Source organism: Danio rerio, chromosome 4, assembly GCF_049306965.1.
Source record: "Danio rerio strain Tuebingen ecotype United States chromosome 4, GRCz12tu, whole genome shotgun sequence".
NCBI classification, from domain to species: domain Eukaryota; kingdom Metazoa; phylum Chordata; class Actinopteri; order Cypriniformes; family Danionidae; genus Danio; species Danio rerio.
The window spans coordinates 71577501-71591005 of NC_133179.1; the positions used below are offsets into that span (position 1 = coordinate 71577501).

Here is a 13505-nt window from a genome sequence, read left to right on the forward strand (position 1 = left end):
CCGGAAGTTCCCGCTCGTCGCGAAACTCGGGTAAAGTTTCCAAACAGAAGGTGATGATGGAGATGGTGATGACGATGACGGAGACGATAGCGATGCCTCGCGCGGGACTAGAACTTTCGGGGTACTCAAAAATGAGCCATACCTGTTTCTGAAACTCGTTCTGAGGCAACGGCTTCTCTTCCTCCTTGATAAAACCCTCATCCTCGCGGAAACGGTCCATCGCCTCCTCTCCCAGCTGGTAGAAGCGGATTTCGTCGGCGAACACGTCGATGGACACGTTAACAGGTCGCCGGATTTTGCCGCCAGACTGATAGAAATAGAGAATCCCGTCAAAACTCGGTCTGTTGCGGTCGAAGAAATACTCATTCCTGAGGGGGTCGAAATACTTTATTCTCTTGTCTGGGTCTCCCAGTAATGTGTCAGGAAACTGGTTCAAAGTGCCCAGCTGGGTCTCGAACCTCAGTCCGGCGATGTTGATCAGAACTCGCTCGTTGTTCTCGTGGTCCAAATCCATGTCCAGGATGTCCTCCTCGAACAAATGGGGACTGTAATAATCCACCGTGTTCTCGGTGGAGCCCATGATCGTGCTGTTCATGTCGTTCATTTTCCACGAGCTCTGCTGCGGACTTCTCGGGAACACTTCTTTGTTGTGGACCAGTCGCGGATGATCCAGTGAGTTTTGGTTCTGGTAGCTCTCTCCATCTCCGCGCTTTTCAAAACTCACCAAAGCTATCTCCATTTCCAAGCCATTAAACATTCATTCGTGAAAAGCATGTAGATGTCCGAAGCGAAAGCTCCTCGTAAATCCACACTCGTTTTCTTTTCCCTGCGACTGTTCCGTAGAGCTGTGTTATAATCCAAGCATCCTCTCCTCACTCTGGTAAATGCGTGTGTGTTCCGAGCGTAAGTACTTGAGCGATTCACATGAGAGTCGGTTCTTTTGAAGAGACTCTTTTGAGTGAGTCGTTTCGCAGAGCGTCAAGTGTAACTCGGCTGGAAAGACTTTCACTATAGCGAAATGATATAAGGGCATGACTATAAACAAGAGTGGTTATCTAGCTGTAAAGTGTAGTAAAATGCTACAGCAGTCTACAGTCGAGTCTCAGACAAATGAATCAATGATCTGAACCGTTTCGCTCTTATAGAGAGAGAGAAAGAGATCGAGAGAGACTCTCTTTTCCTTCGTTCATCATCATATATTTATTTATTCATTTATTAAAAACAAGTTATACTTAATTTGTAAGATTAACTAAAAAGTTAAAGTATAAAAGTTAATGTAAAAAGTATTTAGCTGTAAAAAAATATCCAGTTTATGTGTGTGTTTATGTGTTATATGATTCTTACACTGCTTTATTTATTTATTCATTCATTCATTTTCTTTTCCGGCTTAGTCCCTTTATTAATCCGGGGTCGCCACAGCGGAATGAACCGCCAACTAATCCAGCATATGGATGCCCTTCCAGCTGCAACCCATCACTGGGAAACCAGATCCATACACACTCATTCACACACATACACTACGGACAATTTAGCCCACCCAATTCACCTGTACTGCATGTGTTTGGACTTGTGGGGGGAATCCGGAGCACCCGGAGGAAACCCACGCAAACACGGAGAGAACATGCAAACTTCACACAAAAATGCCAACTGACCCAGCCGGAACTTTTTTTATTTATTTATTTATTTATTTGTTTGTTTGTTTGTTTGTTTTATTTATTTGTTTGTTTTATTTATTTATTTGTTTATTTATTTGTTTGTTTGTTTTATTTATTTATTTGATTATTTATTTATTTGTTTGTTTGTTTTATTTATTTATTTATTTGTTTGTTTATTTATTTATTTGTTTGTTTGTTTATTTTATTTATTTGTGTGTTTATTTATTTGTTTGTTTTATTTATTTATTTGATTATTTATTTATTTGTTTGTTTGTTTGTTTTATTTATTTATTTGTTTGTTTGTTTATTTTATTTATTTGTTTATTTTATTTATTTATTAATTGATTTTTTATTTGTTTGTTTTATTTATTTGTTTGTTTATTTATTTTATTTATTTGTTTATTTTATTTATTTATTAATAAATTTTTTATTTGTTTGTTTGTTTATTTATTTATTTTATTTATTTGTTTTATTTATTTATTTATTTGTTTGTTTATTTATTTATTTGTTTGTTTATTTATTTATTTATTTATTTATTTATGTAAGTGTTTATTTATTTGTTTATTATTTATTTATTTATTTTATTATTTAATTAATTAATTTATTAATTTATTAATTTATTAATTTATTTATTTAATTGTATTTATTTATTTATTTATTTATGTATGTATGTAAGATATAACCCTTTAGTGAGTGTGTTTATGTAGTAGATTCTTACACTGCTTCATTTATTTATTTAAAATATAACATGACCCTTTTTCATAGAAAACAATATGCAGAAAAATAATTAAAAAAAAAATGATAATAAAAAAAATAAATAAATAAAAAGCTGTCGTCACTTGCCAAGCATTCTGATCCAGCTTCTGCCCCTGCCGTTCGCCGAGTCTTTTCGTGTGATTTATTTCCTGGCATCTGTGCTAAATTAGCATACATTCACACATGAGTTCACATTTTGCCTCGGTCTAAGTTGCATCATCACTATAAGTCTGTGCCATTTTCTGACGTTATTCTGAGAGACAGAACATGTTCAATTAGCCCGGCACAAAGGAATCCACGCATGATTCCTGCATGTGCATCAATGTAAAGCAACGAGGCTTCAAAAGATGTCTCACAGGATTGATTGCTCGAGAATAATGTTGAACGCGCACATGATTCGCTTGCATGAACTCACAACTGAACCCCAGTATACTATCAGCTGTCTACAAATTATATCGGAGTAATCTGGAATATTTCCTCTGGCTGGGATAAAACTATCAAAGCACATCAGACTGACTTTCTTGATAATGCTTTTAGATAAAATATAGTAAATAAATATTCATACCACGTTACTTTCATCCCCACTGTCCCCTGTTCTGTTTACACTACATGTAAAAATGCTTTTGAATTCGTTATATTAGGGTTAACTCTTGAGATGTACCATCTCTTTTTCAAAGGGGGTCCCGCAATTCATCACATTCACATAATAATAGCACAAGAAAACAAAACGAATGATACACTCACTGGCCACTTTATTAGGTACACCTTACTAGAAACGATTCGGATCCCATTTTGTCTTCAGAACTGCCTTAATTCTTTGTGGCGTAGATTCAACAAGCTAAAGGATATATTCCTCCGTATTGAGACGATAGCGTCACTGCAGTTGCTGCAGATTTGTCAATTTTGAATCTCCCGTTCCATCACATCCCAAAGGTGCTCTATTGGATTGAGCTCCGGTGACTGTGGAGGCCGTTCAGTGAACTCGTTGTCGTGTTCAAGAAACCGACCCGGTGTGGTTTTCTGCTGCTGTAGCCCATCTGCCTCAAGGTCGGACGTGTTGTGTGTTCAGAGATGCTCTTCTGCAGATCTCGGTTGTAGCGAGAGGTTATTTGAGTTACTGTTGCCTTTCTATCAGCTAGAACCAGTCTGGCCATTCTCCTCTGACCTCTGGCATCAACAAGGCACCACAGAACTGCCGCTCACTGGATATTTCCTTATTGTCGGAGCATTCTCTGTAAAGCCTAGAGATGGTTGTGCGTGAAAACCCCAGTAGATCAGCAGTTTCTGACATACTCAGACCAGCCCGTCTAGCACCAACAACCATGCCACATTCAGAGTCACTTAAATCCCCTTTCTTCCCAATTTGAACTGCAGCAGATCGCCTTGACCATGTCTACATGCCTAAATGCATTGTGTTGCTGCGAGGTGATTGGTTGATTAGAAATTTGTGTTAACAAGCAGTTGGACAGGTGTACCTAATAAAGTGGCCGGTAAGTGTGTATGTATGTATATATGTGTGTGTGTGTGTGTGTGTGTGTGTGTGTGTGTGTGTGTGTGTGTGTGTGTGTGTGTGTGTGTGTGTATATAGTTCAGATGCAAAACCCTCTAAATGCCATATATATATTTTTTTTTTTCAAAGTAATTTTTTATAATTATTATTTAATTATTTTAATTAAATTGCAAAAAGAACTGTCCATGATGCAATGCAGCTGCAGTATTTTTCATTTGCAGTAAGTGTTTAACATCCTATTCATATAGTGGAAACCTCATTGCTCTGTATTATTTAGGTTATATATATATAATCAAAAGTATCCAATAATACCCAACTGACTGCAAATTACAATATACCCAACCCTAACTATAAATATTTTCATAGTAGCTATACCTTATACCATTTATTTACATATTGATATATATATCTAAATATATTGTAAATTTTTTTTTATTTCTTCTTAGCAAGATGTCACTTTATAAGCGTGAAAAAAACACAATGGACAATCTCTCAGTCCCGCTGAGCGAGGCGCGTCCTTGTTATGCTGAGATTTCTTTAAAACAGTAAAGCTGTGATATCTTACAGAAGTGCTTCAGATACAGCTCTCTCCACATGCTGAGCAATCTGCCTGCTCACAAATAAACACCCTGAAAGTCTGCCACTAAAGACAAATAGGAAAATATATATGCTTAAAAAGACTGTTAGCCGCCGTTCACACAGAATCTGTTTTCCTCTCTAACACGCTACTTTTCTATTGTTTTTCAATGTAAACACACTTGATGGACATGTTTGACAGTTAAGCTACACTGTAAAAATGTACCCTAAAATAACAGATATTAAATTACAGAAATTAACTGTAAAATAACGGATATTAAATTACAGAAATTTACCATTAAATAACAGATATTATATTACAGAAATTTACTGTAAAATAAAGGATATTAAATTACAGAAGTTTACTGTAAAATAACAGATATTAAATTACAGAAACCTACCGTGAAATAACGGATATTATATTACAGAAATTTACTGTAAAATACCGGATATTAAATTACAGAAATTTACAGTAAAATAACGGATATTAAGTTACAGAAATTTACGTAAAATAACAGATATTAAATTACAGAAATTTACTGTAAAATAACAGCTATTAAATTACAGAAATTTACCATAAAATAATGGATATTAAATTACAGAAATTTACCGTAAAATAACGGATATTAACTTACAGAAATTTACTGTAAAATAACAGACATTAAATTACAGAAATTTACCGTAAAATAACGGATATAAAATTACTGAAATTTACTGTTAAATAACAGATATTACATTACAGAAATTTACGTAAAATAAAGGATTTTAAATTACAGAAATTAATCGTAAAATAGCGGATATTAAATTACTGAAATTTACTGTAAAATAACATAATAAATTATAGAAATTTACCGTAAAATAACGGATTTTAAATTACATAAATTTACCATAAAATAACAGATATTAAAATCCTGAAACTTACCGTAAAATAACAGATATTAAATTACAGAATTTTACTGTAAAATAACAGATATTAAATTACAGAAACTTACTGTAAAATAACGGATATTAAATTACAGAAACTTACTGTAAAATAACGGATATTAAATTGCAGAAATTTACTGTAAAATAATGGATAATAAATTACAGAAATTAACCGTAAAATAACGGATATTAAATTACAGAAATTAACAGTAAAATAACGGATATTAAATTACAGAAATTAACCGTAAAATAACGGATTTTAAATTACAGAAATTAATTGTAAAATAATGGATATTAAATTGCTGAAATTTACTGTAAAATAAAAGATATTAAATTATAGAAATTTACCATAAAATAACAGATTTTAAATTACAAAAATTTACCGTAAATTAATTTCTGTATCATGTTTTTACGGTAAATTTCTGTAATTTAAGGGCCTTTATTTTACTTTTTTTTTTTCGGCGACCCAGCTGTCAGAAATAAACCGTACAATTTTGGATTTTTTTACAGTGTAGTTTCTCGTGTCTTTTGAAGTGTGTGATTGTAATTTGCCAACGCTTTTAAGACGCTGTGTTAATTTAAAATAAATCTTCAACTTTCACATGGAGCACAGTTCATCACTGTCAGCTCCACAGCAATGGACCAAAAATTTCTGTAATTTAATATTTGTTATTTTACAGTATATTTCTGTAATTTAATATCTGTTATTTTACATAAAATTTTCCTGTATGAAAAACAAAAATGTCAGTAATTTGTCTTTATTGATAAAGTACCTACAATGAAAGTCAAACTGTTAGTTTAGAGAGATTGTTTGTCGTTTTACTAAGTTTTGAACATAATTTGAAATGACATAAAATTACTGTAAAAAATGTAGAGATATTTTCTGTAATTTTTTTTTTTTTTACAGTGTACACTCTTGAACTTGAGTTTACAAAAAAATGAAAAAAGCGTCTCTTTTTTGGAGGGGTTTATTATAACACAGACAACATATACAATTAATTTAATCACTTTCAGCAGTGTTTTTATGAACATTCAAAGGGTTTTCTTTACCAAACGTTTGCATTTACACCTCTGCATGTGGATTTGGGAAGCTTTTAAATTTGGGTAGGCAAAATCCAGGCGGAAACCCCGAAATAGCACGTGACTTCAAGAGGTTAACTTAACAAATTTAAGTGGATTGAACATAAAACTATCAAGTTGTCCCCAAAAAACCTAAATAATTGTGTTGTTTCATTTTAAAAAGTCAAACAGTGTGAGTGTATATTTACCAGCCGTGTGCTTGTAGTGTTTAGGGGTTGGCAAACATGCTTGTTATAAGGAAACTTCACATCTAGTGCATGAAATCGTGAAGTGGCTAAAGGCCAGTTTCTGCTACCGCATTAGCTGCTGCTGTAATTTGATATCCGTTATTTTACAGTAAATTTCTGTAATTTAATATCTGTTATTTTACGGTAAATTTCTGTAATTTAATATTCATTATTTTAAGGTAAATTTCTGTAATTAAGTATCCGTTATTTTACAGTAAATTTCTGTAATTTAATATTTGTTATTTTACAGTAAATTTCTGTAATTTAATATTCGTTATTTTACAGTAAATTTCTGTAATTTAATATTCGTTATTTTACAGTAAATTTCTGTAATTTAATATTCGTTATTTTACAGTAAATTTTAGTAATTTAATATCCGTTATTTTATGCTAAATTTCTGTAATTTAGTATCCGTTATTTTACGGTAAATTTCTGTAATTTAATATCTGTTATTTTACAGTCAATTTCTGTAATTTAATGTTCATTATTTTACAGTAAATTTCAGTAATTTAATATCCGTTATTGTTCGATAAATTTCTGTAATTTAGTATCCGTTATTTTACAGTTAACTTCTGTAATTTAATATCTGTTATTTTACAGTAAATTTCTGTAATTTCATATCCGTTATTTTACGGTAAATTTCTGTAATTTAATGTCTGTTATTTTACAGTTAATTTCTATAATTTAATTTCCGTTATTTTACAGTTAATTTCTGTAATTTAATATTGTTATTTTACAGTAAATTTCTGTAATTTAATATCCGTTATTTTATGGTAAATTTCTGTAATTTAATATCTGTTATTTTACATTAAATTTCCCTGTATGAAAAACAAAAATGTCAGTAATTTGCCTTTATTGATAAAGTACCTACATCGAAAGTCAAACTGTTAGTTTAGAGAGATCGTTTGTCATTTTACTAAGTTTTGATCATAATTTGAAATGACAAAATATTACTGTAAAAAATGTAAAGATATTTTCTGTAAAAATAAATTCTTTTTTTTTTAGTGTACACTCTTGAATTTGAGTTTACAAAAAAGGGAAAAAAGCAGCTCTTTTTTTGGAGGGGTTGATTATAACACAGACAAACTATACAATTAATTCAATCACTTTCAGCAGTGTTTTTATGAACATTTAAAGGGTTTTCTTAAAAATGTCCCCCAAAAAACTTACAAATTGTGTTTCATTTGTAAAGTCAAAAAGTGTGAGTGTATATTTACCAGCCGTGTGCTTGTAGTGTTTAAGGGTTGGCAAAGATGCTTGTTATAAGGAAACTTCACATCTAGTGCATGAAATCGTGAAGTGGCTAAAGGCCAGTTTCTGCTACCGCATTAGCTGCTGCTGTACGCTTTTTGTGATTAGCACATGCCTGCGGACGAAACCTTTACATGAGTCAAGAACGTGCAGATTCCACCAAGATTAAACTGGATGAGCAGATAAAAGCACATCCAACCATCGCTGCCATCAAACGCCCAGGATGGTAGAAAATAATACGTGCGTAAATAAGCGTCCGCGGTCATCTCTCCGTCCCGTCCGGAGCTTGTGTCTTTTCGGATTTGCGTCTGACTGAAGACTGGCATTACTGCTCAGGGCGTGCTCTCATGACGGTTAATGCAAAGAGGAGAGAAGAGCTGGGTCACGTGTGCAGATTACAGCCTCGGACGAAAGCCTCGCATTCAGACTCCAGCCCTCGGCATCTGCTGCACTCTCTGCTTCTGCTCAGACAAGAAACACGGCTTTCTTTAAACCTCCGCTCACTTTAGGCTTTAAGAACTAAACGGGAGATGGTGGCTCGGTGGTTAGCACGGTCGCCTCATAGCAAGAAGGTTGCTAGTTCGAGTCCCAGCTGGGTCAGTTGGCATTTCTGTGTGGAGTTCGCATGTTCTCCCCGTGTTGGCGTAGGTTTCCTCCAGGTGCTCCGGTTTCCCCCACAAGTCTAAACACATGCATGTTAGGGGAATTGGTTTCCCAGTCCGGGGTTGCGGCTGGAAGGGCATCCGCTGTGTAAGACATATGCTGGAATAATTGATGGTTCATTCGGCTGTGGCGACCCCTGAAGTAGAGACTAAGCCAAAGGAAAATTAATAAATGGGCGATGATAATTAAAATGAAATTAAATATTTTATAAAATAATATATATATATATATATATATATATATATATATATATATATATATATATATATATATATATATATAATAATAATAAAGTAAAATCAGCAGATGCTTTTTTCCAAAGCTAAAAAAAATCAATAGTTAAAAAAAAAAGAAATTAAATTAATAATTGTATGTATTTGTATGTGATTAAACCTTTTGTAGGTCATGGATTTTTCTTAAATTAAATTAAATTAAACTCTTTTCGGCTTAGTCCATTCATTAACCAGTGGTCGCCACAGCAGAATGAACCGCCTAAATTTAATTTAATTTACTTTAATTCATTCATTCATTCATTTTCTGTTTGGCTCAGACCCTTTATTAACTAGGGGTCGCCACAGCAGAACGAACCGTCTAAATTTAATTTGAACCACCTAAATTAAATTAAAATAGCAGATGCTTTTATCCAAAGCTAACAAAAATCAAAAGTTCAAAAACAATTATAATAATAATTGTAGGAAACATTTGATTAAACCTTTTGTAGGTCATGGATTTCTCCTCAATAAAATTAATTAATTTCTTTTTGGCTTAGTCCAATTATTAACCAGGAATCGCCACAGTGGAATGAGCTGCCTAAATTCAATTTAATTTACCTTTAATTCATTCATTCATTTTCTTTTCAGCATAGTCCCTTTATTAAGGACCGCCGCAGCGAAATGAACCGCCTAAATTAAATTGAATTGAATTTATTCGTTAATTTTCTTTTGGGCTTAGTCCATTTATTAACCAGGTGTTGCCACAGTAGAATGAACCGCCTAAATTAAATTTAATTTACCCTTAATTCATTCATTCATTTACTTTTTGGCTTAGTCCCTTTATTAACTAGGGGTCGCCGCAGTGGAATGAACCGCCAAAATTTAATTTATTTTAATTGACTTTAATTCATTCGTTAATTTTCTTTTCGGCTTAGTCCCTTTATTAACTAGGGGTCGCCACAGCGGAATGAACCGTCTAAATTGTATTTAATTTAATTTACCTTAATTCATCCATTCATTTTTTTTTGGCTTAGTCCCTTTATTAACTAGGGGTCGCCACAGCAGAACGAACCGTCTAAATTTAATTTCAACCACCTAAATTAAATTAAATTTAATTAGCAGATGCTTTTATCCGAAGCTAACAAAAATCAAAAGTTCAAAAACAATTATAATAATAATTGTAGGAAACATTTGATTAAACCTTTTGTAGGTCATGGATTTCTCCTCAATTAAATTAATTAATTTCTTTTTGGCTTAGTCCAATTATTAACCAGGAGTCGCCACAGTGGAATGAGCTGCCTAAATTCAATTTAATTTACCTTTAATTCATTCATTCATTTTCTTTTCAGCATAGTCCCTTTATAATGGTTCGCTGCAGCGGAATGAACCGCCTAAATTGAATTGAGTTGAGTTTATTCGTTAATTTTCTTTTTGGCTTAGTCCAATTATTATCCAGGTGTCGCCACAGTGGAATGAACCGCCTAAATTTAATTTAATTTACCTTAATTCATTCATTCATTTACTTTTCGGCTTAGTCCCTTTATTAACTAGGGGTTGCCGCAGTGGAATGAACTGCCAAAATTTAATTTATTTTAATTGACTTTAAATCATTCATTTTTTTTTCAGCTTAGTCCCTTTATTGAGGGTTGCCGCAGTGGAATGAACCGTCTAAATTTAATTTGAACCACCTAAATTAAATTAAATTAAATTAAATTAGCAGATGCCTTTATCCGAAGCTAACAAAAATCAATAGTTCAAAAACAATTCTAATAATAATTGTAGGAAATGTTTGATTAAACCTTTTGTAGGTCACGGATTTCTCTTAAATTAAATTAATTTTCTTTTCGGCTTAGTCCAATTATTAACCATGTGTCGCCACAGTGGAATGAACCGCCTAAATTAAATTTAATTTACCTTCATTCATTCAATTTCTTTTCGGCTAAGTCCCTTTATTAACTAGGGGTCGCCGCAGCAGAACGAACCGTCTAAATTTAATTTCAACCACCTAAATTAAATTAAATTAAATTAAATTAGCAGATGCTTTTATCCAAAGCTAACAAAAATCAATAGTTGAAAAACAATTATAATAATAATTGTAGGAAACATTTGATTAAACCTTTTGTAGGTCACGGATTTCTCTTAAATTAAATTAATTTTCTTTTTGGCTTAGTCCATTTAATAACCAGGTGTTGCCACAGTGGAATGAACCGCCTAAATTAAATTTAATTTACCTTAATTCATTCATTCATTTTCTTTTGAGCTTAGTCCCTTTATTAACTAGGGGTCGCCGCAGTGGAATGAACCGCTTAAATTTAATTTATTTTAATTGACTTTAAATCATTAATTTTTTTTTCAGCTTAGTCCCTTTATTGAGGGTTGCCGCAGTGGAATGAACCGTCTAAATTTAATTTGAACCACCTAAATTAAATTAAATTAAATTAGCAGATGCTTTTATCCGAAGCTAACAAAAATCAATAGTTCAAAAACAATTATAATAATAATTGTAGGAAATGTTTGATTAAACCTTTTGTAGGTCACGGATTTCTCTTAAATTAAATTAATTTTCTTTTCGGCTTAGTCCAATTATTAACCAGGTGTCGCCACAGTGGAATGAACCACCTAAATTAAATTTAATTGACCTTTAATTGATCCATTCATTTTCTTTTCGGCTAAGTCCCTTTATTAACTAGGGGTCGCCACAGCAGAACGAACCGTCTAAATTTAATTTCAACCACCTAAATTAAATGAAATTAAATTAAATTAGCAGATGCTTTTATCCAAACCAAACAAAAATCGATAGTACTACAAAAAAAGCTATTAGTAGCTGAGGGCTGATTCACCCTGCTTTGACTGAACTCCTAAAATTTCTAGTTTATATGATCCTAAAGATCTGAGTGATCTGTTAGGTTTGTATTCAGTGAGCATATCTGTAATGTATTGAGCTCCTAGGCCATTTAGTGATTCATAGACCAGTAATAATACTTTAAAATCTATTCTGAATGTAATTGGGAGCCAATGTAAAGACCCGAGGACAGGTGTGATGTGCTCTGATTTCCTGGTTCTGGTCAGAATCCTGGCCGCAGCTTTCTAAATGAGCTGCAACTTTGGCAAGGCCAGTGAGGAGTCCGTTACAGTAATCCACCCTGCTGCTGATAAAAGCATGAACAAGTTTCCTCACTGGAATCAAAGCATCCTAATCAAACACACCGGAATCAGCTCATCAGAACATTAGAGGAGACTTCGATGATTAAAATGAATAGGTCAGATAGAAGAGGCATCAAAAAAACGTGTGGCTCCAGGCATGGGCGTAAATCTGATGTAACAGTAGGGGGGGACAATTTCCTTAATATGTGAACTTTTTGTATAATTGGCGTTTAGCTGCACTGAAAAGTTATCTTATGTCCATTTTCTCTGTCATTTTTTTTGTATTTGTCAATACATGACACTGCAATGCAAGTTTATTTATACTTTAGCACCTTTTATGGTTATTCAAAGTGCTTTACATAAAGAATGCAAAACTATCATAAAACTAATCACAACAATAAAAACAAAGAATTAAAAAGGTTAACATTTTAATTTAAAATGAATTGAGTCCCTTAAAACAGAATAGAAACTGATTATACAAAAATACAGTGGGGTCAGTGTGCACAGTGCTCATTTACACAACTAAACAATATGCTAAATGTGGTTGTTAATGTTAAGTTAACATTATGCCAAGTGGTCACAAATAAACCGTGCAAGGGAAACGGCTTTAGCGTTAGCAGCAAGCTAACGTTACCTAGATGAGTCATTTTAATCGCTAATACAGCAGACTCATGGACAATTGCATCTGTAATCAGCATTTTTGCCGCGACTAATTCATAAACGAGTGTGTATTAACTACATTGAAGAGAATCGCTTCATTTAAGGTGGATAAAACCCCCTACTTACACAGCCGCTACACCTGACGTGTGCGTGTGTGTGAGCGGGTGAGATGAGAAAAGGCACACAGTGGACCTAACCACTTTGAGAAAGGGGAGGGGGAACTCAACTGTTTCTAAATGCCTTTTAAACAATAAATGCTGTTTTCTTTCTACTTAGACAATTATTTTAGGTGTATATTTTTCACAATTCAAAGGTTTTTTTTTTTATAATTTAAATAATTTTTTTTTGGTGAGGGGGGGGGTTGTCAAGCCTCGGATGGGAGGGGACGTAAATCCCCCCCTGGATTTACGCCCATGGCTCCAATAGCAGGTTTGGCAATCACTGATGCAAAAGTAGTTCTGAATGACTCAAATCGGACTTTTCTACTCCTAATTCAGATTTATTTCTTTGTAATTGAGATATAAACCTTCAGTCCAATTCTGAAGGGGGATTAAAGGTGATTTAACTGTAGTTTGTAGGTGTTGTTATAACTCTTTCTGGGAAGGCCAGTGAGGAGGCCGTTACAGTAATCCACCCTGCTGCTCATAAAAGCATGAACAAGTTTCTCTAAGTCCTGGAAACAAAGCATCTTGCAATGTTTTTTACATGATAGTATGCTAATTTAGGCACTGCTTTGACATGACTACTGAAACTCAGATCTCCGGAATCACACCAAGACCTTATTTTTTGTTGTTTGACCCTTAGAGCCAAGCTGCGCATTTACCTTGAGAACTTCATCCACCACATA

At 33.3% G+C, this 13505-nt stretch overlaps 2 protein-coding genes across 3 annotated transcripts in view; one reads left to right on the forward strand and one right to left on the reverse strand.

The window, feature by feature from the left end:
• LOC100004160 (potassium voltage-gated channel subfamily A member 5) overlaps positions 1–879 on the reverse strand; it is a 76607-nt gene extending 75728 nt beyond the window's left edge. Inside the window, exon 1 of the mRNA XM_021475309.3 lies at positions 1–879. This exon is cut by the window's left edge and continues 1951 nt beyond it. Within this exon, the coding sequence (XP_021330984.1) occupies positions 1–757 (757 nt within the window). The 5' untranslated portion in view covers positions 758–879.
• The window catches only part of rab3ip (RAB3A interacting protein (rabin3)), an 847807-nt gene that overhangs the window by 716354 nt on the left and 117948 nt on the right, over positions 1–13505 (forward strand). The window lies entirely within an intron of this gene.